This window comes from Bos grunniens, chromosome 3 (genome assembly GCF_055505025.1).
Source record: "Bos grunniens cultivar Pamir isolate PY7600 chromosome 3, Bosgru_T2T1.0, whole genome shotgun sequence".
NCBI lineage: Eukaryota > Metazoa > Chordata > Mammalia > Artiodactyla > Bovidae > Bos > Bos grunniens.
The window spans coordinates 4589709-4615579 of NC_141167.1; the positions used below are offsets into that span (position 1 = coordinate 4589709).

Genomic DNA, 25871 nt, shown 5'->3' on the forward strand with positions numbered 1-25871 from the left:
AAGTCTGTCACTGTTTTCATTGTTTCCCCATCTATTTGCCATGAAGTGATGGGACCAGATGCCATGATCTTGGTTTTCTGAATGTTGAGTTTTAAGCCAACTTTTTCTCTCTCCTCTTTCACTTTCATCAAGAGGCTCTTTAGTTCCTCTTCATTTTCTGCCATACGGGTAAAAGTGTGGTAAGCCTGGTAAGTTGAAAATCATTCCTAATCCAACAGTGACCGTCCTCTGGTGCTGTGATGCTCATCCTGCTAGATTTGGGTCCACAGGTTCTATTTTTCTAGGTTTTTAATATGATCTGTCTAATTTCCCTTGAATATTCCATCACGTTGGCTCAACTTTATCTTTAGGAAAACAGAATGAACAAAACAACGTAGGGTTTGAAGTTTTATGATATCAACTTGAACAGAATATACTGTATATGCCATATAGCATGACACTTCTATAAAACAATAACAATCATCTCAGCATAAGAAACAAACAAAACTGGGTCTGTGCTGTCGTGTCTGCTGGTTATGTTGTTATTCTTTTTAAGGATTCAGAATAAATTAATAAATTGTGAGAGAAACAACTACACACACAGAAATTAGTACAAACAAAAATACACAGTGAGTACTGGGACTGAACTTATATGTCGACCTCATAGTTTTCCAGCTCAACACGGCATCTTGCTGCGTGGATACCTTCTTACAATGAGAGTAGCTGTTAAATGAGCTTAGTTTTTGGAGTGTGTTTTTCAGTTGGTCAGTTTTTATAATTAGTCTGTTGTTCAGTTGCTAAGTCATGCCTAACTCTTTCTGACCCCATGGATTGTAACATGCCAGGCTTCTCGGTGCTCCACTGTCTCCTGGAATTTAGAGTATTATTTAAATATTATTTTATTTTTTATTATTCATTATTGATAAGTATTATTATAATGACAATATTTATTTTTGTTTCTTTACTCTCTCCCTGGTTTTACTTTATACATTGAAAATAAGATGACAAGTATATTTATAGTACAATTGAAGTTTCACTTCTAATAATTCTATTTTTTATATGCTGTTAAATGTCTTTTCTGTGGCACAGATCCTAAAAGGACACATTTAGTATATGTAATATCGTATGTAATATTGTATGTAATATATATAAACTACTGCATGTGTTTGCTGAGAGAGCAAATTTTACATAGCACATGGAATTATGTCTTTGTCTGTTTTAAATGGCAGGAGAAAATATGTACAAGTCAAAATAACATTTAATATATTTTAACAGAAATGTTCCTAATAACGTTACTTCAAGTCCTACATCCAAACTGGTGACCACAACGAAGCCGGTGATCACCACCACCAAACCGATCACAGTGGTGAACCTGCCAGCCTCAAAGCCAGCTGCCACGAGACCTGTGGATGAGAGACCCGCAGCTGGGAGATCCGTGGCCACCAAGACGGACAGTGCCAGGCCCATGGCCACCAAGACCGAGGCCACCAAACCTGTGGCCACCAAGATTGAGGCCACCAAGACCGAGGCCACCAAGACTGAAGCTGCCAAACCTGTGGTCACCAAGGCTGAGGCTGCAAAACCCACAGCCACCAAGACTGAAGCCACTAAGACTGAGGCTGCAAGGCTCATGGCCACCAAGACCGAGGCCACCAAACCTGTGGCTGCCAGGCCCGAGGCGGCAAAGACAGCCACAGCCAGACCTGCAGCAGCCGTGAAGCCTGCAGCAGCCAAACCTGCCCCTGCCAGACCCCCCGCTGCTGCCAGATCCGTGGCCACGAGGTCCGAGGCCCCCAGGCCCCAGGCAGTCAAACTGGCTGCCAGCAGGCCCGGCGCTGCTAAGCCCGTGGGTAAGAAAGCTGCCAGCTTGTGCTCTTCTCATTTATTGTGTCCAGGGCTTGTCCCCGGAGCCTGTTACAAGGCAAACCAGACACAGTCCTTGATCTGGGATCTGAGATCTAGATGCAGTATCTTGTAAGGTGTTGCTCTGAGCATAGAATTACCAGAACATTGCTTATTTTCTGTATTCAAAAGCAATCTTTCTCTCCCCTGCCGCGCACCCTGCAAGGCTGATGAGTTCCATGCAAAGAGCAAGTGAAATAAATCCCCCTGCCTTTGCTGCCTGTTCTCCCACACTCCCCACCCCAACTCCAAGCCCGCACCAGGGGAGCTCGGGAGTGACCCATTCTCTCCGGGATGTAGCATGTGGCCAGCCCCCAGCCCAGCTGGAGATGCTGTTGTCTTAGGCTAAAGGGAGAAGTTCTAAGCCGATGTAGAGTTTTAGACCCCTCCGCGGGAGTGGGAGAAGGATAAAGCCTGTTGTCAGCACTTAGGCAGTGAAAAAGATGTTTCTAGGCTTTAGTTCTGGAGCTAGACCTCCCTCCCTCAGACTGTGACCCCCAAAGTTCTGGATGGAGCTTTGCAGTTACAAGCCTTGTCCCCGCTGTGAAGCTCATAGCCACAGAAAGGAAGCCCAGGCTTTGTGCTCTGCTTATCTTGGGCCATTTTGTTTAGCAAAGAGGAAAGTTAGAGCCAGACCATCCGTCTGTCCCTGCAGGCTGGACGGCATGCTGGTACTGCCCCAGGGAAGAGTACATTCCAGGCTGGATTTGATGATCAGGGGCAGGTGGGCTTCACGGGACTCAGACTGTGCTGTTTTATTTTTCCCTCAGAGAAGACGCTTAGAAGTTCCTTTGGAGTCACAAACTGAGTTGAAAAGTGAAGGCAGGATGTTTGTGCTCCTGAAAAAGTGGACATTGTCTTCATTTTATGAACAGAGAGAGAGCAGGGATTCCTTCAAAGAATTTCAGGTCATGCCCTGAAGTTCCATGATGTGTATTTAATAGACTGTAAATTATGGGGCTTATTCTGTCTTGAAGATTTCAGATTAAGCACGCTGGACTGTGCATTTTCAAAGTATCTTCTTAATTAGATTTTCAACAGAAAAAAAAAAAAGGTAGTGTTATACCTGGTGGATGAATGATGAGATTTTTGATTAATGTGAATTTCACATTTCGCATATGCTGGTAGTTACATCAGTCTTTCTCAGGAGCTTAAATGAGAAATTACTCCTCTGCCTCCCCTAAGCTTCAGATCAACTGTCTACTGGTACATATCTTTAAGATTTCACCTTTGGCCTATATGTTACAGTCATTTAGGGTTTTACTTTTTATCAATTAATTTTTTAAAGTTTTTTTTATGAAGATCATTTTAAAAACTGTGCATCTATTTAATTTTGTCTGCGCTGGGTCTGCGTTGATGCCAGGGCTATTCTCTAGTTGCAGTGGGCAGGGCTCCCCTTGGGTTATGGTGCACGGTTCTTAGCACCATGGCTTCTCTTGTGCAGAGCGTGGGCTCTAGGTGCACGGCCTCCAGGAGTTGCGACGCACCAGCCCCTTGGCATGTGGGATCTTCCTGGACCAGGGATCGAACCTGTGTCTCTTGCACTGACAGGCAGATTCTTATCCACTGTGCTACCAGGGAAGCCCCTAGGGTCGTATATTGTATCTCATGCTCTCTACACTCTGCTCTATTCCGCAGTGAAGGCACCTCGCGAGATCCATGTGTCTGAGGTCACAGAGAACAGCGCCAAGCTGCACTGGGAGAGGCCCGAGCCCCCCAGCCCTTACTTATACAACCTCACCGTCACCTCGGCCCACGATCAGGCCGTGGTTCTGAAGCAGAACCTCACTGTCACGGACCGCGTCATCGGGGGCCTGCTCCCCGGGCAGACTTACCACGTTACGGTGACCTGCTCCCTGAGGTCTCAGGTCAGAGCCATCTACCAAGGCAGCTTCAGCACGAGTAAGTGCAGGGTCGCCTTAAGGACAGTCGGTACCCTTCTCTGCACAGGGTATCAAATGGGGTGGTCAAGGGAACAATTCCGATTCACTGGACCTTGTCCTGAAAAACAGCAACAAGGTTGCAATGAGATCCTGCACATCCTGGTTGTACCAAAGTTGATAAATTAACAAAACGGAAACTGGGCAACTACTGTGAACTATTACCCTGCCTTTGGGGTCCTGGGCTACTTGATGGAGGAAACCTGATCCATGGGGCCCGAGTGTAGCCACTTCCCAGGGAGGAAGAAATATGCCCGTGGAACCTGGCTGGGTCTCAGCCACCCACCATGCCTGAGCGTCGGAAGCACGTTTCCTTGTTCAGTGAACGGAAAACACCCTGAGTCACCCTCCGTAGGGAGTAACCAGGGAGCCCTTGGAGTTGCGCCATCCCAGGACCGCGGGACGTCCGCAGCCCTGCAGAAAGGGCACCGGCGTGCCCCTCCCCTGGGCCCACAGTGTCCTGCCCTGCCCTCTGCTGTGTGGGCCCCGTGGTTCCTGTGCTGCCCCGGGGTTTGCCCATGCATGCTTTCCCGGTCTCTGTTCAGTACTCACGCCCCACCCTCCAAGTTCTCCTGGACCGCCCCCTTAACCCCGACTCTTCTCCACCCCTGCTGCTCCTGGGACGTGGAAGGGGAGGCTCCCACTCTTTTCTCCTGGGCCAGTGTCATTCACATCAAGGAACCATGCGTGAGGATGGGCAGTTCTCATCTGTTACCATGCAATGCAGAAAGATGTGAATCCAAAGACCATTCAGCCCCAGGGCTCTGTTTCCTAGGACAGAAACAGCAGAAATTATGTGGAAACTGTGAGGACCTGTTCCAAGTTCAGAGGTTTTCTCTGTTTGCTTGTTGAGATGAATCAGATATGTAGACAATTAGATAGGAGTTGTGTGTGTAGAGACTTCTTGGGGCTCTGTGTTTCAGTGGCCCACCATGATCCAGAAAATCAAGCCTGCCTCAGTCTCTTACTTTTCTGAGTTACTTACTAGGGGTGAATCTTCTTTTTCAGAGAAAATTCAGCCTCCACCTCCACAAACAGAGCGATCAGCCTCTAGTGCAACCATCAACCTAGTGGTGAGCGCAGACCGGTTGGCTGGGAGTAAAGCAGGTGAGCCGCTGAAAATCTTAGGTGTGTTGCAGCACTAAGAAAGCATTCTTGGGACTACGCTGGCGTGTCCAGTGGTTAAGACTCCGTCTTGCCATGGCAGGGGGCATGAGTTTGATCCCTGGTTGGGAAGCTAAGATCCCATGTGCTATGTGGCGAGGCCAAACGTTCAAAACAAAAGCAGAGCTAAAAGCAGAACTCCACAGCCCATTCACACTTAAAAGGAGAAAGTCCAGTAAATTATACTATTAAAAAAAAAAAAGAAAGAATTCTTCCAAACAGTTTAATCTGCTGGGGTTCTAATTCTCAGACCAGGAGGGACTTGTATGGGGAATGTTCCAAAGTGGCTCTCTGTGGTCCATCCTGGTCTTAACTTCCATATTCCAAGTTCCAAATGGTGGCTTACCTTGCCGGTCCCGAGGTTCTTAGAAAAAGCTGACCGAGGGCAGCTTTGGGGGACTGTAGCCAGGACTCAGGAGTCCCTTAGTCATTTCCCCGGTGCCTCGTCTTGGGACTTGAGTTTATTTGTGGTCTGTGATGCAGCACAGCATAGGGTTTCATCCACTCAGTGATTTAATTTAGTAAGAAACGACTCAGAAGAACACGAGACAGCTCAGTTTGGAATCCATGAAATTCGGGGGTTTGGAAGTGACTCACGGGATTGATGCTCTGGTCCCAGTTCCTCAGCATATACCCTGGCTTAATCTAGCCTGCCCTTCTCTTGGGCCTGAGCCGAGCATGTGCATGTTCTATGTGAAATCTGTGACAAGTTAGATGTGTTTCTGGAAGTGACAGCTGTTTGTTGTTTTTGTTCCTGGGCAGTGGAACTCTGGGCGACCCATAACCTCTCCTCCAGGGGAACGTGAGCTGTGATTGTTGATCTGTGGGAAACCAGTTATTGAAATGGCCAATATGCTTTGCTTAAGAGTATTCTGCCAAAGATATTGGTATTAATTCCACAGTCAAAATTCCATGGGATTTAGATATCTTTTTGGTTTATAGACCCCAAAGCAAAGGGTTTCCACTAATTATGGGGACGGTTTGTTAGTTTTGAAATTAATATGTTGGCTCCAGAGGGTGAGATAGTTAGATAGCATCACTGACTCAATGGACATGAATCTGAGCAAACTCTGGGAGATGGTGAAGGACAGGGAAGCCTGGCGTGCTGCAGTCCATGGGGTCACAAAGAGTTGGACAGGATTTAGCCACTGAACAACAACCTATTGGCCCCAGTCAGGAGGAGGGAGGTGTATTTCTTTACAGAGTTTGTTTCTGTTATGGATTAGGGCGAAAGGCATTTCCTGGGTGCTGAGCCACTTTTGTGGATCCTGGATGTTCAAGCAGCTACGCTTTCCCACTCTGTCCTGTATCATCAGAAGCAGCAGCACGCTCATTTTTTGAGCTGTGAGGATTCCCCATTTTACTCTTTCCACTGCAAGTTTTAAAATGATCCTTGTTTCTCCACCTCACCCTTTTTGTAGCGTCTGTATCCTAGCTCTGCTGCTGCTGCTGCTGCTGAGTCGCTTCAGTCGTGTCCAACCCTGTGCGACCCCAGAGACAGCAGCCCACCAGGCTCCCCCGTCCCTGGGATTCTCCAGGCAAGAACACTGGAGTGGGTTGCCATTTCCTTCTCCAATGCATGAAAGTGAAGTCGCTCAGTCGTGTCCGACTCTTAGCGATCTCATGAACTGCAGCCCACCAGGCTCCTCCGTCCATGGGATTTTCCAGGCAAGAGTACTGGAGAGGGATGCCATGGCCATCCTAGCTCACCTGCGTTTAAATGAAACTGGGTGGCTTCCTCCTCCACACCTCCATCTCCTTGGGCCTGCTTGGAAATATAGGACTTGGTTCTTTTAGTTGTTTCTGGAGGAGTCTCGTCTGTTACTAGAATAGTATTTTATTCCGCTGATGGACTTTCCCCCTGTCCATGTATACATGTGTATATCTACATCTGTATTTTCACATTTATCTATCATCTCTTAATTCAGCCATAACCCATAATGACTTTTGACATAAGGAGTTATTACAGAGAAGATAATAAAGTCAATACAGGAATTATGAAACGATTACATACATAGATGTTTAATGAGGGTCAGCAAACCAACTACTTATAAAGCTGCAAAACGTTTCAAAATAGTTTATATTTGGAAACAAGTTTAGGAATTGGTCTGTGATAGAGGTTGTTATTCAGCTGCTAAGTTGTGTCCGACTCTTTGCAACCCCACAAACAGAAGCACGCCAGGCTCCTCTGTCTCCACTGTCCCCCGGAGTTTGCTCAAACGTGTCCATCGAGTCGGTGATGCCATCCAGCCGTCTCATCCTCTATCGTCCCTTCTCCTCCTGCCCTCAGGCTTTCCCAGCGTCAGAGAGCCAGGTGTGTTTCAGGCTCCTCTGGCCTTTCCAAGTTCTTTCCTGACATAAATGTATGGGAATAACTCAGAAATTCATGTTACATTGGGTAATTAAGTTTCAACTTCTTAAGAGTCGTGTTAAAAAACTATAAAAACTCTCAATGTTACGACTTTTAACTTAAACTAAAAAAATGGCAGTAAGGATGTGGCATAATGCTTTGAGATGTAGGAGGAAATTGAAGTCTCAATGCCTTGGGTTTTTTTTTTGAAATATATTATTGAAGTATATATATTTGGAGTCATTGAAGTATAGTTGAATTACAGTTTACAATGTTGGGTCGGTTTCTGATGTACAGCAAAGTGACTCAGATATACATATATATTCTTTTTCATATGGATTATTATATGACATTGAACATAGTTCCCTGTGCTTAACAGAAGGGTCTTGCTTATCTATTTTATGTGTAGTAGTTTGGATCTGCTAATCTCAAACTCCTAATCTCTCTCTCCTCCCTTGCCTCCTTTCCCCTTTGATGCCCATCGGGTTTGTACGCTTCTTTTCTATGTCTGTCTGTAAGTCTCTGTTTCATAAGTTCATTTGTATCATACTTTAGATTCCACATATAAATGATATCAAACGGTATTTCTATTTCTCTGACTTAATTCACTTAGTAAGATCATCTCTTGGAGAAGGCAATGGCACCCCACTCCAGCACTCTTGCCTGGAAAATCCCATGGGTGTAAGAGCCTGGTGGGCGGCAGTCCGTGGGGTCGCTAAGAGTCGGACACGACTGAGCGACTTCACTTTCCCTTTTCACTTTCATGCATTGGAGAAGGACATGGCAGCCCACTCCAGTGTTCTTGCCTGGAGAATCCCAGGGACGGGGGAGCCTGGTGGGCTGCCGTCTGTGGGGTCGCACAGAGTCGGACACGACTGAAGCGCCTGAGCAGCAGCAGCAGCAGCAGGACCATCTCTAGGTCGGTCCATGCTGCTGCGAATGGCACTCTTTCATTCTTTTTTTTTGTGGCTGAGCCGTATGACATGGTGCGCATACCCCACATCTTCTGTATCCATTTCTCTGCTGATGGACACTTAGGTTACTTCCATGTCCTGGCTATCGTAAATAGTGCTGCCGTGAACATTGAGGGGCATGTACCTTTTCAAATTAGAGTTTTTCCAACCCCTTTGATTTCTGCTCATAATCAAGGGACCATGGATCAGCTTTTGTCTCTTCTCTGGGGGTTTTCTGCAGCCCGTAGCCCACCCAGCATGGTGCTTGAGTTCAGAGAAGCCGTAAGGGACTCACTAGGATTTCACCAAAGATGGGGTCAGGACTGATGACATTCTGACTTCAGAGTCCCTGAGATCTGTGCATATTGTCGCCACTCGTTGGTAACTTCATAGAGTGTGGGGAATGTGAAACTTCTAGAAAATTTGATGCTTCATTGAGAGAAAATAATTGGGAATAAATTGCACAGTGAGATTTGGGGATGTGTTTGGTCTTCTTATGTGTGGTCCAGAAGGGATAAGAATATATAAACAGTGTTGAGTTAATATAAACAACACAGTCTTTAAATAGGCATCTTGCTGGGCTGTCTTGTTTTTTAAGACTGAGTCACAGATTCAGAAGTAGGAAGGTATTCTCAGTCCACACCTTCAACGCTTAGGTCTCCTCTCTTTACGTGACAGAGAGAAAAGAGATGTTAAAACCGGGGCTTGTGTGTCTTTCAAGGTGATGACTGGTAGTTAGATTTGTATGAACCCAAAACCTTTCTCCTTCCTTCTGACCTGTACAGAACCCTCAGCCCCAGGACCTGAGTGCTGTTTCACATGTGTGTGTGTGCACAAGTATGTATATTTCCCCCCAGTGATTCAAGTCAGTCTGAAAGTATAAATTACTTGCTCTTCTTAACAAGGTTCTGCATAACTGATCTCTAGCCCACAAGTAACAAAACAGTGCTGTGCCTGGAGAAGTCACTTAGTAAACATTTGCTCGTGAACATATGGAGTTACACGCACATACACATACACATACCCGGTCTTGAAAGCTCTTCTTGAATTAATTGGGTATTTACTTTAGAATGTATAAATTCAAAATGCATAAACAGATCAGGAGATGAAAGCTTGCTTTCCTCCCTCCCAATGCCTCCCTTCCCTCTCTCCCATATAATTAAGATGTTTTAGAAATTCCTCAGGGGGTAAAACATTTTAACAATATTCATGTTTTGGCAGAAAGAAAAAAGAATAACAACAAATCATCGTTTATAAGTAACTTTACAAGTACAGTAACTGTATTCTTCCTCTGTAGTTGTATGTATATTTCACATCTAAGTGTCAATTGCCACAATATGCATTCTTTCTGCAAACCTGTATTTTCTAGGCAATTCAGGCAAGTATCAGTTTTAAAGCCAGCATTTTTATGTGAACATGAATACAGGTTGATTCTTTTTGTTTTTTGCAGCTCCAGTTCACTAGAAACATGGTTTGTGCTTGCAGAGATGTGGCCCTTTCTTGTATAGTAAATGCTAGACACTTTTGTCTGTGTGCCTTTTTTACCACATGAATAAAAGATTTCCTAGGTTTTGATTCTGTCTTTAGGAACTGAATTTTGTCATAGTTAGCCACTCTGGGTTTGGGGAGCATGGTGACCAGTGTTTGAATCTGTGCAGGAATCTGTGGGCCAGAATCCTGTGAAATGAACAAGTCTCTGATCCGTGGCATCCAGTGACGGGGAGGAAGACTGGACAGTACTAATACCTGAGTTTTCGTTGGTGTTTGTTAATGTTCGCCGCTTTGGAAATGCACATTTGATAGGTACTTCTTTACCAGAAGTGTGACACAGGCCCAGAACGTGAGGACACCCTAGCGAAAGGATTCTTTGTCTCCCCTGATGAGGCCTGGCCCTGTTTTGCATGGAGTGTGAGCTGTGGCATCAGTGTGAGGTGGAATGTGAGTAAGGCAGCAGTGTGAGACGAAGGTTGACCACAGCAGCAGACCAATAGCATCAGGATTCCAGACTTTGCAGTCCTACACGATGCATAAATATTACTTATTTATTTTTAGCTGTGCTGGGTCTTCGTTGCTATGCGTGGGCTTTCTCTAGTTGCGGCACGTGGGGGTCTATCCTTCCTTGCGATGTGCGGGCTGCTTGTTGCGGTGGCTTCTCTTGTTGCGGTGGCTTCTCTTGTTGCGGAGCACAGGCTCTAGGTGTGTGGCCTTCAGGAGTTGTGGTGCATGGGTTTAGTCGCTCCGTGGTACATGCAACTTTCACCGACTGTGGACTGAATCCAGGTCCCTTGACTGGCAGGCAGATTCTTAACCACTGGACCACCAGGGAAGCCCCATGATTCCATTTTAAATGGTTAATCCTTTTTTTTTTCCCTCAACAAAATATAACAAGCCCTGTGAAAAGAGAAAAAATCCCTGCCCACTTTTTGCTTTTCTCAGCATCTAAAAGAAACACACCCACTTTTCTGGGATGCATTTGCTGCCTGAAAATGGCATTTAGTAGCAATTAAATGAATCTTCCAGTGATCATCACAGTCTTAAAGCACAGACTACGATAGGTGTTTCTGTAGTGTGCTTCACTCCTGCTGGTTTGGAGGATACTGTATTTGTATTATGTTTCTGTCACCATCTCTCTCTTGTTTCTCTTATTTTTGGCTGAAGAAGCCTTGGAAATATATTTTATATGCATATGATTAGTAAAGCAAAGATTCTGAAGGTTTCAAAGAGCAAAAAAAAAAAAAAAAAAGACCTCAGAAAATTTGCTTTTTTAGTGTTATACAATGAATCCTAAACTATTGACCTACCTATGTATGAAGAGATGTTTTGGTGCAAAAGGGAGTCAAATAACTAACAAAATCTGTAGCATTCATTTTAGTTACTCTAGAAATTAGCAGTCTGTAGAAATGACCATGCTTTGTCTGAGCGGGCATTTCTGGGTCAGTTACACAGCTCAGAAGGAAATAAGTTCACCACTGTTTTGCCTCCTTTATTGATTCTAAGATGCACAGATTTTCCCACCATAGTACTTCCAAAATGGAAATGTGACTTGAAGTTGATGACATGTTGTGTCTTATTGGCAGCATTTTCTCTTACTTAGCGGAATATAAAACAATCATGCATCATAAAATTAAGGTATCTTAGATTTGATGAAATCCAGTATTTGTGTGTTCTACCATGAATATATAGCGTTGGCTGCCATAAAATGATGTGATGTGGAAAATATATGATTTTATGTTGATAATAATTTAAAGAACGAGCTTAACCCCACAAACTGAGGTACGTTAAATAGCTACAAACACTTTCTCTCCTTGGTTGAAGAGACATAGCCATCTTCAAGGCAGTGTGTTTATTGCTGCGTGAGAAGGTAGCTAAGTCAGCTACCATGTTTAAATCATGAGGGGTCCCCAAGGGCATTTGGCATTTTTTTTACTGTGAAGCATAAAAGTCTTATGAAATGATACTTTGTTGGTTAAGACCTGAAACTACATTTAACATACAGCTACAACTACATTTAAAATAAAGTCAAAAATGCAGAAAATATTTCCTTGGTAATTCTGAGTCAGTAATCAAAATATAGACGTGGGAAAGTTTTATTTATTCCAGCCAGTTGTATCTGCTTCAGAGGTTTGGAAGCACTTCACATCATGTCAACAGTGTCTGGTCCGAAGGCAATTAAACCTTCTTGTTTTGAAGCCGTTAAACTAATAAGGAACATAATTGCACGTATTTATATCTGTACCATAAACACTTTCCACTCCTCTTAAGCCCCACAGTTTTGCTTAAGAAAGTACTGAAATATTGATAACTTGCTGGCTTGGAAAATGTCAAAGATGATGCCTTTAAAAATGCTACTTTTAGACACTGTAGAAATCTCAACTGATAAAAGACAAGAATTTCCAATTTAACATGTTTTCAGTTTTAGATACCTTTTTCTAGTAATAAAACAATAGATACTCATTGTGAAGAATTCAGAACATACCGAAAAATGTTAGAACATAAAACCTCCCATTTTGATGCTTGAGAACCTACTATGGATCTCCACTCAGTGCTCTGTGGTGACCTAAATGGGAAGGAAATTAAAAAAAAAAGAGATATATATAATCTATGGCTTCCCTGGTGGCTCAGATGGTAAAGGATCCACCTGCAATGCCAGAGACTTGGGTTTGATCCCTGGGTTGGGAAGATCCCCTGGAGAAAGGAAAGGCTACTCTACTGGAGTGAGTAGAGAAGAGGAAAGAGAAAAGGAAAGGCTACTCTACTGGCCTGGAGAATCCCATGGACTGTATAGTCTATGGGGTCACAAAGAGTCGGACACGACTGAGTGACTTTCACTTTCATACTTTTCAGGGTTTGATCTCTGGGTAGGAAGATCCCCTAGAGAAGGAAAGGGCTGCCCACTCCAGTATACTTGCCCAGAAATCCCGTGGACAGAGCACCCTGGCAGGTGACATGTCCACAGGGTTGCAAAAGAGTCAGACGCAACAAATATGTGTACTATGGTGGACTCACTTTGCTGTACAGTAGAAACTAACGCAACATTGCAGAGCAACTATACTCCGATACAATTTAATTTAAAGAAATGGAGAATCCCAGGATTTTGTCTTTAGATACTACTGAGGCCCATGTTAATTTATTTCTCTTGGTTCTTCAAGTGTCTGTGTGTCCAGAGTGGTCGTGTCCTGATAGCTCATTAGTAAACCTTACAGGTCTTGGCAGTGACTCCTGCTGGAATAAAGGATGTAGAATGCAAGAGCTGTGGTTTAGTGCTGGAGAGCAAAGGTGAAGATCAAAGGAAACTGGAAAAGCCAGTGGGTCAGGGAACACTGTCCTACTGCAGGACTGCCTGCAGGCTGGGCATCCTCGGGTCTGGGAGGACTTTTGTCTGCTTCAGAAAGCACAGTCCAGTAGGACCTAAAGAGCGAAACACGGTGGGCCAGGATGGGAATGCACTTTGAATAAACAACGTGGAACCGACCTGGGCCCCTGGGGGATGCTGTAGGGAAGAAAGAGGAGGGGATGAGGTGACCATTCGGCCAGGTTCCCACACTAATGGGGACCCACTGCTAAACAAGGGATGTGTGTTTGTGGCTGAATGGTCTTACTTTGCTCAGTCCCCTCTTTCCTTAAAACCAGGCCTTCTGCCCCAGTGCTGGCACTTATAAGAGGAGGAACATTGGTTTTGTGAGTTATCATCACTTTATCCTGGCCTCCTCAGGTCTTCAAAAAGCTCTGGGTAGCATTGCTGGCCTTCTGGGCCTCTGAAAAGTCTGCAGCTCAGAGATGCTGTAATTGTGGGGCCACCTTCCTCCTGCAGGTGTGATCGCCTCCCCAAAGTCACCAGGCAGTGTCTTAGACCAATTCTGAGCTTCAATCCTGTGCCTGCAAGTCTGGTCCCTTATGGCTGACCCAAGCTTTGGTTTTCTATCTGAAGACCCAGGTCTTTCCTTTAACTTCTTAGTATCAACCAGCATTTGCAGAAGCTCACCACCCCTGCCACCCCTGCAGCTGGGGAGAAGGCCCCCAGAGATGTGAGCCTGGTGTGTGTGTGTGTGTGTGTGGGAAGGGGGGAGCAGTGATTCACACATGTAGTTACATAAACAAGTAGCGTTGTCCACTCCACGGGCTTTGTTTTACGTTTCTCAAATTTTCAGATAACAGTTGATATTAATATTAATGCGTCTCTCTCCCAGCCAGATCTAGAGTTTGCCAAAAAAACTCTGTAAACAGAAGTTTTACTGTGTGTGAACTGTAGACTTTTCTCTCCAGGCATGGTGGAAAATGTAGCTTTCACTCTGCAGCTGGGCTGTATCAGAAGCATGCATTTAAAATGCATTCAAAACATAAAAGACTTCCTTAACTGGCAAAAGAATGCTTCTCTGTCTTCAAAATAGCTTTACTAGGTGACATTTTCGCTGTTGTGAGTTTTACATCAGTGTTAGCACTTCTTTTGGCTTGTAAACTTTGGCTGGTCACAAAGTTAGTAGCTACACACACACTTGTATGCATATACGCACATACTCATAAAGGATTTTCTTTTCCCACTTTGACTTTTGTTTTTCATCAACTTGGCTTGTAGTGAAATGGAGAGTCTTGTTTTTGAACAATGTTCTGACAGAATTTAATTGCTATTTTGCCAAGGAGTAGAAAACTCCAAGGTTTTAAAATTTAAGTTGCTTCTCTGGGGGTTGAGCATTGAAAGAAATGTAGACTAACTGACTCAGTGATTGGAAAGGGGAAAACAAGTTCATTTCATCTGAAATCATCCGATAATAGTTGCCAACATTTGAGATTCCAAGTACAGTCTGTGAAGCCCTTTTATTGATAGGACTGTATTTATTGCTCTTGAAGCTGTAGGTGATTATTATGTCCCCCTGACAGTATGGATATCGAGGCTCTGGGGGGTAAAGGAATTTTTCCTTCTGGAAACGCTTTCTGCTTTCTTCGTCTGACAGCACTGAGATTAGACCTTCAGCTCCTCGTGCGAGAAGCAGAGTCACTTACACATCCGCATTAATCATCTTTCCCCATCTTGTTCCTCAAGATATATGTAAGTTGCCAAAGGACGGCGGAACTTGCAGAGAGTTTGTATTAAAGTGGTACTATGATTCCGTAACTGAAAACTGCGCCCGATTCTGGTATGGAGGCTGCGGTGGAAACGAAAACAGATTTAATTCACAGGATGAATGTGAAAAGGTTTGCCCTCCTGGTAAGTGATTCTGATCTTGTGTTCGTGGTTTTTGTAGATAAAGGATCCAGGCCGAGCATTTATCTTTTAAAGATGTTTAATGATAATGATGCTGATAGATTTGAAAAAGAAGGTAAACTGGATTTTCGGATGAGGAATTGTACAAATAAAATGCATAGTATTCATTTTCTGAGTTATTATTATCTCCTAAAAGCGTTTTTGCCAATGAGGAAACATGGCTAACCACTCCTCACCCTTTGGAAATATTCCTAAGCTGCTGGGACTTCCCTGGCAGTCCCGTGGTTAAGACTCCATGCTTCCACTGCAGAGGCTGTGGGTTCAACCCCTGTTTGGGGAACTAAGATCCCACATGCCACCCTGGTGGCTAAAAAAAAAAAAAAGAAATATTACTAGGTTTCTGGTATTCATAAATATTGTAACAGAAATGATTATTGGGAAAATAATGTAATGAAAAATTAATAATAACCTCTATATAGTCTGTGTGCCAAGTTGCTTCAGTCGTGTCTGACTCTGTGTGACGCTATGGACTGGAGCCCATCGGGCTCCTCTGTCCATGGGATTCTCCAGGCAAAAGTACTGGAGTGCGTTGCCATGCCCTCCTCCAGGGGATTTTCCCGACCCAGGGATGGAACCCACGTCTCTTACGTCCCGGTATTGACAGGCAGGTTCTTTTCCACTAGTACCATCTGGAAGCGCCTATGTATATAGTCTGTGCTAAGTCCCTTCAGTCATGTATGACTCTCTGCGGCCCCATGGACTACAGCCCACCAGGCTCCTCTGTCCATGAGATTCTCCAGGCAAGAATACTGGAGCGGGTTGCCATGCCTTCCTCCAGGGAATCTTCCCGACCCGGGGATCAAACCTGGGTCTCTTTTGTCTCCTGAACTGGCAGGCGGGTTCTTTACCACTAGCACCACCTGGGAAGGCTCTGTATAGTCTATTCATCTTTAGATAATCCTGCTTCCTCTAAATAATAAAGTTGACAGCAAGGCCATCTGATAGCTCTATTGTGTTAGGCAAGTTGATTGATAATAAAGTCACAACAGCTACACAGGGAGTCTGGGGCCAGTGCCGAACGGGAGTGTTGGATTTGCTTAACGGCCAGGCGGGTGATACCAGGAGATAGAAAGGGCTCAGAGGACACAGAGAACCCCGAAGTCCAAGCTAGGAAACTCCAGGGAGCCGTTGAAGGAAACGAGCTGACGAGTGAGATTGATGGTGAAAGCCAGAGGCCATGGACCATTTTCATGAGAAACACGATATTCTTGTGGGTCAATCATGTGACTTTCCCCCCTCTTCTGCCCTTCCATCCTCACCCCCTCCCCACCCCTCCAGTGCCCATCAAGCAGCCCGGAGTTATCGCCGCGATGGGGACCTAGGCGTGGCCGACCAGTGACACATACCTCTTGAAGAAGAAGGAGTCAGCCATCGCCGTCGTCTTTGTAGGAGCTCTGGGTGTAGATTCCCTCGCACTGTACGTCTCATGCTTTGATTTACACCCGGACTTGGGAGGAAGCCTCTGCCGCGTAACCTATCAATATGGTGCTACATGTGTCTGTGGACCTGACCCTCTTCGTCTCCGGGCGATTCCATCGTACACTCTGAACGTTATGTAACCCACTGCTGGCGTTTATGTGAACGTTCCCATAGACTCAACTTCCCTCTGGAGTTTCACGTTATGCCTCTTTCAGGCAAGTGTAAGATCTAGAAAATAAGCCCCTGACTTCACAGCTACCCTGTATACTTCTGCTTGGTTCATTTTCTCGCCTCTTTATTAAGCATGACTTTAGATGGAAAGCCTGTGTATGGAGAAGAAACAAGAATCCAGCTTTTTCATCCCCCCCGCCCCCAATCTCCTGAAGTAGATTTCAAGCTGATTTTCTTTTTCTAAAGCTTCTAACAAACTAGTTAGAAGGAAGCAAAATCCCTTAACCTTGGCGCACTGTTGTGGGACCAACGCCTTAATTAAAGAATGAAAAGAAAGTCACGATAGAGAAGATTTGTTGGCGTTCCTCTAATGTTGTGTGTGTGTTAAAAAAAATTTTTTTTTTTTTTGTGCGGGGGGGTTTAATTTTAATTTTAAAATTTTTAGGAAATTTATACAAAGAAACTTTTTAATAAAGTATATTGAAAGTGTGGGTTTGGCGTTCTTGGTTGCGTTGTTTCTATATAGCATCTGTCGTCAGAATCTCCCCAGGCCGGGGGAACTGGGCCCTGTCCAGGTGCATAGTCTTGCACACCACCCTCTGATGTCCAGTGAAGGGCAAAGGTGCTCTATCTGACAGAGCGTGGGAGACCCGGGGGGTCCAGCCCACCTGCCCTCCAGCGCTCCATGACCAGGTGGATCACAGTCTTTGCTTAGGGCCCCTGGAGTCTCCCTGGCCTGGCCTTCACGCCCCACTCTGACTTGTAGCTGTGTCCCAGAAACATGGCCTCCCCCACTGCCTCTTTGATAACTGTTTCATGGGGGCTCTGTTTGCTTCCATCCAGAGGCTGAGAAGTGGGAGGTCTCTGGCCCAGGACTCCCCAGCCCCTTTCCGGAGTCTTAGACAGACCATAAAGTATCTTTTTCCTTTAAAGACCCCCTTTCTCTTTCCTTCAGAAATAACACAAGAAACAAAGAAATACATATTTAGGCGTTACCTCAATTCCACTTAGGAAGGAAAGTGAATTTCTATGATGAAGTACAAGGACACAGGCAAAGGCTTTTGGTAGAGCTCCTTGGGTGGGGACAGAACTGCTTTATGTAAGACGGGGGACGGTCTGTCAGTTACTCTGTTGATGGAGGTGAGAGAGGACGAGTCAGTGCTTGTCACGAGCCATGGAGATGGGTGGGGAGAGACTGGGTGGTCACAAAGACCCCTCACTCCTTGTGATTTCCACCCAGATCTTTAGGTGCAATTTCTAAATTCACCAACGCACTCAAAGCGAGCACATTTGCCTAGCACCTGGAGGAAGAACTGAGTTTTGTCCCTGAGTACATCTGCCAGAGCAGGTAGACCAAGAGTCAGGGATGGAGGGGAGGACCATGTGGACAGAGGAGAGCCCTGCTGGAATCTGCAGGAATTCGGGGGAGGACTTGGCACTTCACAATCCATGACTCTGGGGATTTGAGTTTACCTGCAACTTGCTGGGGCAGAGAGCCCAGGTGACCATCAAGGCAACTTTGGGGGCGATTGCAAAGCTTTGAGGACTCCCAAGAAGCTCTCATGGTTGGGGGGGGCCCTGGACCACCCCTGCCCTCTAGGGCACACTGCCTGCCTCCCCATCTTTGTAGGGCCTGCCTTTTAGCCCAAGGCCAAACCAATGGAAGGACCAAGAGCCCTGTGATGGCCATGATATCCAGAGGGATGTTCACCCAGGGTGGAAAGTGTGGGTTCTGCGCCTTTCTCAGCCAGCCTGCCCAGAGCCCTCCAGCCCCAGAGGATCACCCCCCTCCATACAAACTGGTCTGCCTGCCTCCCCTCAGGTGTGTAGTCAAGCCAAGTTCATTACATCCCAATGGAGCAAAGAAACATTTGCAGTGGGGGTCAGGAAAGGGGGCCTCACTGGAGTAGTGGGCTGGACAGTCTGTGTGCATTTCCTGGGGCTATGTGGTACTTCCATAACCAAGTACCACAAACCGGGTGGCTTCAAACAACAGAAATTCATACTCTCACAGTTGTGGAGTCTGGAAGTCCAAAATCAAGGTGTCGACAGGGCCATGCTGCCTCAGAAGCCCACAGCGCAATCCTTCCTTGCTTTTTCCTACTTTCTGGTGACTCCTTGGTTTGTAGGCACGTGAGTCCCATCTCTGCCTCTGTCCTCACATGGCCATCTTCTTATAAAGACGCCAGTTACGTGGGACTAGCACGTGTGTGTGCTAAGTTGCTTCAGTTGTGTCTGACTCTTTGCCACCCTATGGACTCTAGCCTGCCAGATCCTCTGTCTGCAGGATCTTCCAGGCAAGAACACTAGGGTTGGTTGCCTTTTCCTTCTGAGATCTTCCCGACCCTGGAACTGAACCCGGGTCTCTTAGTGTCTCCTGCATTGGCAGGCGGGTTTTTACCACTAGCACCACCTGGTAAACCCACACGAGACCAGGGTGTATAGCCTCACCTCACCTAACTATATCTGCAATGGCCCTATTTCCAGATAAGGTCAGATCCTGAGGTCCTGAGGGTTAGGACCTCAGCATATCTTTTTTTGGAGGGTGGAAAGAAAGACAGTGAAGTCGCTCAGTCGTGTCCGGCTTTTTGCGACCCCATGGAATGTAACCCACCAGGCTCCTCCATCCATGGAATTTTCTAGGCAAGAATACTGGAGTGGGTTGCCATTTCCTTCTTCAGGGGATCTTCCCGACCCAGGGATTGAACTTGGGTCTCCCGCATTGCGGGTAGGTGCTTTACCATCTGGTGGATGGCTGGGGGACACAATTTAAGCCATCCCACATCCCACAGAGGTGGGCTCCAATTCCAGCTCCCACCTCTGATGTAGAGGCCCTGCCAACAGGAGGGCAGCAGCTGCAGTGAAGAGTGAGTCTTCTTTCTTATCAGAGTGAGTCAGTTTCTTATCAGCCCTGGCTACTGAAACAGTGGCTGCGGGATCCTCAGGCCACTCCTATTCATTTCACACTCGCATCCCGGATGCTGCTCAGAGCCTTTCCCCTGTGGTCCAGTGCTGGCTGGACACCTGGCCCCAATGACCGGAGCGGAGAAGCCCTTGGCTTGTTTCCGCCCCACTTCCTCTTTACTCTCCACATTGGAGGGGTTTTCTGGGCTGGAGCTCTGTCCTGGGCTCCAGAGGTGAACTTCCCTGTTGGTCTCCGTTGTTCTCTCTCACCATTCCCCCCCACCCTGGTCTCCCTTCTGCTGTGGGGTCCCCTGCTGACTCTGTCTTGGGGTATAGGTTGTCAGTTCTCTGGAGGAAGCTGGGGAGCCCGCTCCTGGGCAGTCTGGCTTCTGTGAACCTCCTCTTCCTCCCCCACAACCCCCTCCTGGGGATCACCTTCCCCACAGACCCTCAGCACTGGTGTCTTTAAGCAGGAATGAAACCTCCTGACGAGCAGTGGCAGCCAGGTGGCTTGGGTCCAGCCAGATTTTCAGGTCACTTAATCTACAAGAGATTTGCATGACCTTGCCACACTGACTGCCACATCCTTCCTTTCATTCAGCCAGGGGTCAGGGTCCTAGGGCCCAGAGGTCAGGCCCATGGTCAGTTGAGATCTGGTCTCTGGCCCCTGACTTGGTGGTGGTGGAAAGGAATGATCAGACCCTGGTCTCCAGCCCTGGGTGTTTCTCTTAGGGCTTTTGGATGGGAGCTGGTCCCCATCAGCAGGGATGGGGCTGGTCCCTGTGGACAGGTGGATGTCCTTTCCCGATGCCACTGAAGTGGGTCCCTTCCTTCCCGCCCCCCCCCAGGAGGTGAAGGAAGAGCACGATGTCTTCATAAGCACATTGTTGTCCCCGAAAGGCCCCTGACCCATCCCCTGGCCCTCATCTATGCCATCAGAGACTGGGGCTACCCTGCAGTCGCTCTGAGCGGGGCCCCCAGCCATCAACTCTGGGAAACAGGGTCCACCGGGCACTTGACACCAGCCTCTTGCAGGAACCTGAGGAGTGAAGCGCTCTGAGCCCCAGACCCCTAGTGCAGGCTGAACACTGCTCCGCCCACACCCCTGGATGTCCCAGGAGTGAGCCTTGGCACCCCAAGTCACCCCACGAGTGTGTGAGCTGGCATCAGCACGCGTTAGTGGCAGGCTCCTTGAGGGGACGGGAGAAAGCTCGTCACGTGTCCATGGTTTGACTTCACAGGCACGCTCTTGAACAAGTTGCCTTAGCCCCAGAGTTCTCCTCCCCCAGCCACCACTGCAAGTCTCCCCTCCCCTTCCCTCCTCCAGCTGCTTAAAATCCCCTCCACCCTCACAGTGGTTTTCAGATCTTCCTCTTGGTGGGAAGGAATGCTTAGACCGAGAAAAGCAAAACCCGAGAGACGGCGGAGTGGTGGACCTCTTGTTTCCTGCATGGTACACATGGGGTCTGTTCACCCATCGCATTAAAAACAATCAACTTTACATAAGGTAAAATGCATCCCCTTCTGTGTGTGGCTTGATGAGTTCTCACAAACGAGTGCACGCAGGCAACCCTCACCACGTGCATGGTGGTCATCACTCCCACAATCCCACCCGGCAGCATGTATGTGTAAATGAACAGCAGTTAAAGTGTTCCTGACTTTTCTCCCAGTAAATTTGCAAATAGAGATTTATCCCAAGGAAACCGTCAGAGATGCACAAAAATCTATGTTCGAGGATATGGCATTAGGTGCAATGACAAAAATGTATTAGAGATTATCAAAATGGCCAAGAAGAAAAGGATGCTTAATCAACAAAAGAAAAATACAGCCATTAAATATGTCGTAATGCAGGTAAATGGTCCTTGCAATTAATCAATTGATGTATATGATACAATGTTAAAAAATATAAAGATCTGTATATTTAATATGATACTTTCATATACATGTGTACATGCACACATGTGTACTTCTCTTTGGTGAGAAAAAAATAAAAAATACAACAAAATTTAAGCAGTGGTTATTTCTGGCGTGGCGATTTAATGTTCTTTAAATGTTTCTACACTTAAATTTTTTTCTAAAATAAACGTGTATTACTCTTATCAAGCAGTTATTTTAAAATGGAAGATATTTTTATATACAAATGACACTATTTGAAAATTTTAATTGTTTTATAATCTGTGTTGTATGGACGTACTTAACCACCTATCATCATTCTTTCTTTTGTTCCATAAGTGCTTACTGAACGTGTATCATGTGCTAGACCAGGTCTAGGCACTAGAAATGCAGTTCTGTTGGAACTGACCTAGTTGGGGGAACCAGACAATACAAATGCAGCTATAAAATGTGAGGAGGTGGGAAGAGAGGAGGAGAAAAATAGCCATGGCCACCTTTCCGATTCCCGTGGTGCCATTAGCATGTAGGGATGCCCAGGAAGAGAAAACGTGGTCTTTGGGAGAGCTTAAATCAGGCCGCACACATCACTGCAGCCACACCTCACACTCACACCAGGGACGCTCAGATGTGCAGAATCAGGCCCAGCTGGAGGGAGAGCTGCCGTCCTGGGGACCCCATTCAGCCACCAGATGTGTGCCCTACTCAGCTGTGGCACTTTCCCTTCCCAACGTCCAGACCTCATCTTGAAGCTGCATTTTACCCCAAAATTAGTTATAAAAAGAAGTAGAACAATCATGAATGGGTTCAGTTATCCCAGATTTTCAGTCTCACATGAAGATCCCATTTTCACATAATTCTGCCTTGTTAGTGGAGACAATTAGCTAATTAATTCATATGACAGCTGAGCATATTGTATGTGTTCCTCTGGGCTTTTAGGGTGAAGTAGAGAACAGACCAGACAGGATCCCTCACCACACAGGGCTTATGTCCTCCTGGCGGGAGACACACAGAATGCAAGGACCAAGATGAAGAAGGATCAGTTCAGCTCAGTCACTCAGTCGTGTCCGACTCTTTGCGACCCCATGGACTGCAGCACGCCAGGCCTCCCTGTCCATCAACTCCCAGAGCTTACTCAAACTCATGTCCATTGAATGGGTGATGCCATCTAACCGTCTCATCCTCTGTTGTCCCCTTCTCCTCCTGCCCTCAATCTTTCCCAGCATCAGGGTCTTTTCCAATGAATCAGTTCTTCATATCAGGTGGCCAAAGTATTGGAGTTTCAGCTTCAGCATCAGTCCTGCCAATGAATATTCAGGACTGATTTCCTTTAGGATGTGAAATGTTGTTGCTGAACCACAAAAGATGCTGGGATTCTTGGCCTCCGGAGGAGAAGAATTCATTCAGTCAGGGGCCAGAGATGAGGCTTGATCACTCAGAGCTTTTGTGTCATAAAGTTTTATTAAAGTATAAAAGATATAGAGAAAGCTTCTGACATAATCAGAAGGGGGCAGAAAGAGTGCCCCATTGCTAGTGTTAGTAGTGGAGTTATATACCTTTTAATTAGCTATTACAATGAATCTACCAGACCACCTGACCTGCCTCTTGAGAAATCTGTATGCAGGTCAGGAAGCAACAGTTAGAACTGGACATGGAACAAGACTGGTTCCAAATAGGAAAAGGAGTACATCAAGGCTGTATATTGTCACCCTGCTTATTTAACTTCTATGCAGAGTACATCATGAGAAACCCTGGGCTGGAAGAAGCACAAGCTGGAATCAAGATTGCTGGGAGAAATATCAATAACCTCAGATATGCAGATGACACCACCCTTATGGGAGAAAGTGAAGAGGAACTCAAAAGCCTCTTGATGAAAGTGAAAGTGGAGAGTGAAAAAGTTGGCTTAAAGCTCAACATTCAGAAAACGAAGATCATGGCATCTGATCCCATCACTTCATGGGAAATAGATGGGGAAACAGTGGAAACAGTGTCAGACTTTATTTTTGGGGGCTCCCAAATCACTGCAGATGGTGACTGCAGCCATGAAATTAAAAGACACTTACTCCTTGGAAGGAAAGTTATGACCTACCTAGATAGCATATTCAAAAGCAGAAACATTACTTTGCCAACAAAGGTCCATCTAGTCAAGGCTATGGTTTTTCCAGTGGTCATGTATGGATGTGAGAGTTGGACTGTGAAGAAAGCTGAGTGCCAAAGAATTGATGCTTTTGAACTGTGGTGTTGGAGAAGACTCTTGAGAGTCCCTTGGACTGCAAGGAGATCCAACCAGTCCATTCTAAAGGAGATCAGTCCTGGGTGTTCATTGGAAGGACTGATGCTAAAGCTGAAACTCCAATATTTTGGCCACCTCATGAGAAGAGTTGACTCATTGGAAAAGACTCTGATGCTGGGAGGGATTGGGGGCAGGAGAAGGGGACGACAGAGGATGAGATGGCTAGACGGCATCACCGACTTGATGCACATGAGTTTGAGTGAACTCCCAGAGTTGGTGTTGGACAGGGAGGCCTGGCGTGCTGCAGTTCATGAGGTCGCAAAGAGTCAGACACGACTGAGCGACTGAACTGAACTGAATCCTTAGTACAGAGTTTAAACTGAGTTGTTTGTTGTGTAATCATCAGTTCCAGGCTTAAAGATAAAAACGTTTTATGTGACTAAGGAATGTAGAGGGAAAAAAAAATGTTTGTCCTTTCCTCCTCCTCGAGAATTCCAGACCCCTCTCTCCTTGGGGACCCCCGGACTTCTTATCAACCTGCCTAAGAATTGACTCTCAGATGGACTGGTTAGATCTCCTTGCAGTCCAAAGGACTCTCAAGAGTCATCTCCAATGCTGCAGTTCACGGGCATCAATTCTTCGGCACTCAGCTTTCCTTATGAAGATGTATATGCAGAATCTAAAACAAATGATACAAGTGAACTTATCTACAAAACAGACATAGAGTCAGATATGTAAAAACCATCTGGTTACCAGAGAGTGAACGGGGGATGGGCTGGGAGACTGGTATTGACATACACACGAATGTATATAAAATAGGTAAATTATAAGGACCTACTGTATAGCACAGGGAACTCTACTCATTGGGAAAAGAATCTAAAAAAGTGGATGTATGCATATGTGTAACTGATTAACTTAGGTGTTCAGCAGAAACCAATGCAACATTTTAAATCAACTATATTCCAATGAATATTTTTTAAAAAAGAAGCAAAACGTGGACTTGATTTTGCAGGAGGTGACCAGGCTGTGGAGCAGGAGGCAGGTAGTGCTGTGCTGGGGTGGCTGCCATGTTTCAGGAGTGGGAACACCATGGGCCTCATTGAGAAGTAGATGGAAAAACACCTGAAGATGGTGAGGGAGACAGCCAAGGGGGTAACTGAGGAGAGAGTTTGGGGCAGGCAGGGCTGTGAGAGCAAAGGGTGTGCATCAGATGGAGGAGAATGCCATGAGCTGGGCTGTGCTGCATGAGAGCAAGGGGCTGGGGGACCCTTGGGAGCCCAGATCACCCGACTAGTGACATGGAGCCATTGTTCAGCAGCTCCATCCAGGGACTGACAGCAAGGTCCTTGACCTCTACAGGATCCACTGGTTGCCATGTGTAGACCAGACATGAGGTCAACGAGGGGCTGACACCAGTGATGGGGTGGCGACATTGTGGTGAGGCTGCAGCAGAAATTCACATGAGAGGCGGTGGTGACAAGGACCGAGCAACAGCAGACAGAATGAAGGGGGAACTCCAGGGACACTGATCTAAAATACGAAAGAATTGATAGTAGCGTGGAACTACAACCAGCCCCCCGCTGTTAGATCATCCGTCCTGACTTTGGTTCAGCAAAGTGTGGTCCCAGCTGCAGGACTTCTGCCTGGAGACAGATGTGGACCTCTTTCTGAAAACTGTTCTTTGCCAGACTGTACCGTGGACTCCAGCCTCACTCCTGAGCTGTGCCCCTGATTCAAGTGTCTACCTAGTGCTTTCTGGGGCAGCTGCAGACAACCTCCAGCCTGGCTGTGTGGATGGAGGTGGCTCGCCGTGAAAGAGCACCTGTTTAGAATTTTGTGAGCAAGAACTAAACTTCGACTGGAGTGATGTGCTGAGGTTTGGGGCTGTTCTAGAAGACAGTACAGTCTTAATGAACACAATTGACTTCTGTCCAGCAGCAGCTATGTGTCAGGCTTCACACACATTATCCCAGGCCGTGTTGTCTGGTGGTGGTCACTATACTAGCTGTCCAGTTGATGAATCAGAAGGTCAGAGTGGTCCAGGTCACCCAGCTATGACCTAATAAAGGCTGCATCTGACAAAGTCTTTGTGACCCAGAAGTCCTCCCCGAGTTCCCAAAGATGTGCTGGTTCCCAAGGGACCTTTACTCTCTTTATCCAGAGGCTCTTTGGCAGGAAGTTGGTCCAAGTTCTGACTCCACGTCTT

General features: G+C 46.2%; 1 protein-coding gene across 1 annotated transcript in view; it reads left to right on the top strand.

Annotated features, from left to right (window-relative positions):
• COL6A3 (collagen type VI alpha 3 chain) overlaps positions 1-17129 on the top strand; it is a 91168-nt gene extending 74039 nt beyond the window's left edge. Inside the window, exons 39-43 of the mRNA XM_086376562.1 lie at positions 1255-1829; positions 3520-3783; positions 4830-4928; positions 14827-14991; positions 16327-17129. Coding sequence (XP_086232688.1) covers positions 1255-1829; positions 3520-3783; positions 4830-4928; positions 14827-14991; positions 16327-16370 — 1147 coding nt within the window. The 3' untranslated portion in view covers positions 16371-17129. The remainder of the gene's footprint in view (positions 1-1254; positions 1830-3519; positions 3784-4829; positions 4929-14826; positions 14992-16326) is intronic.
• The last annotated feature ends 8742 nt before the right edge of the window (positions 17130-25871 follow it).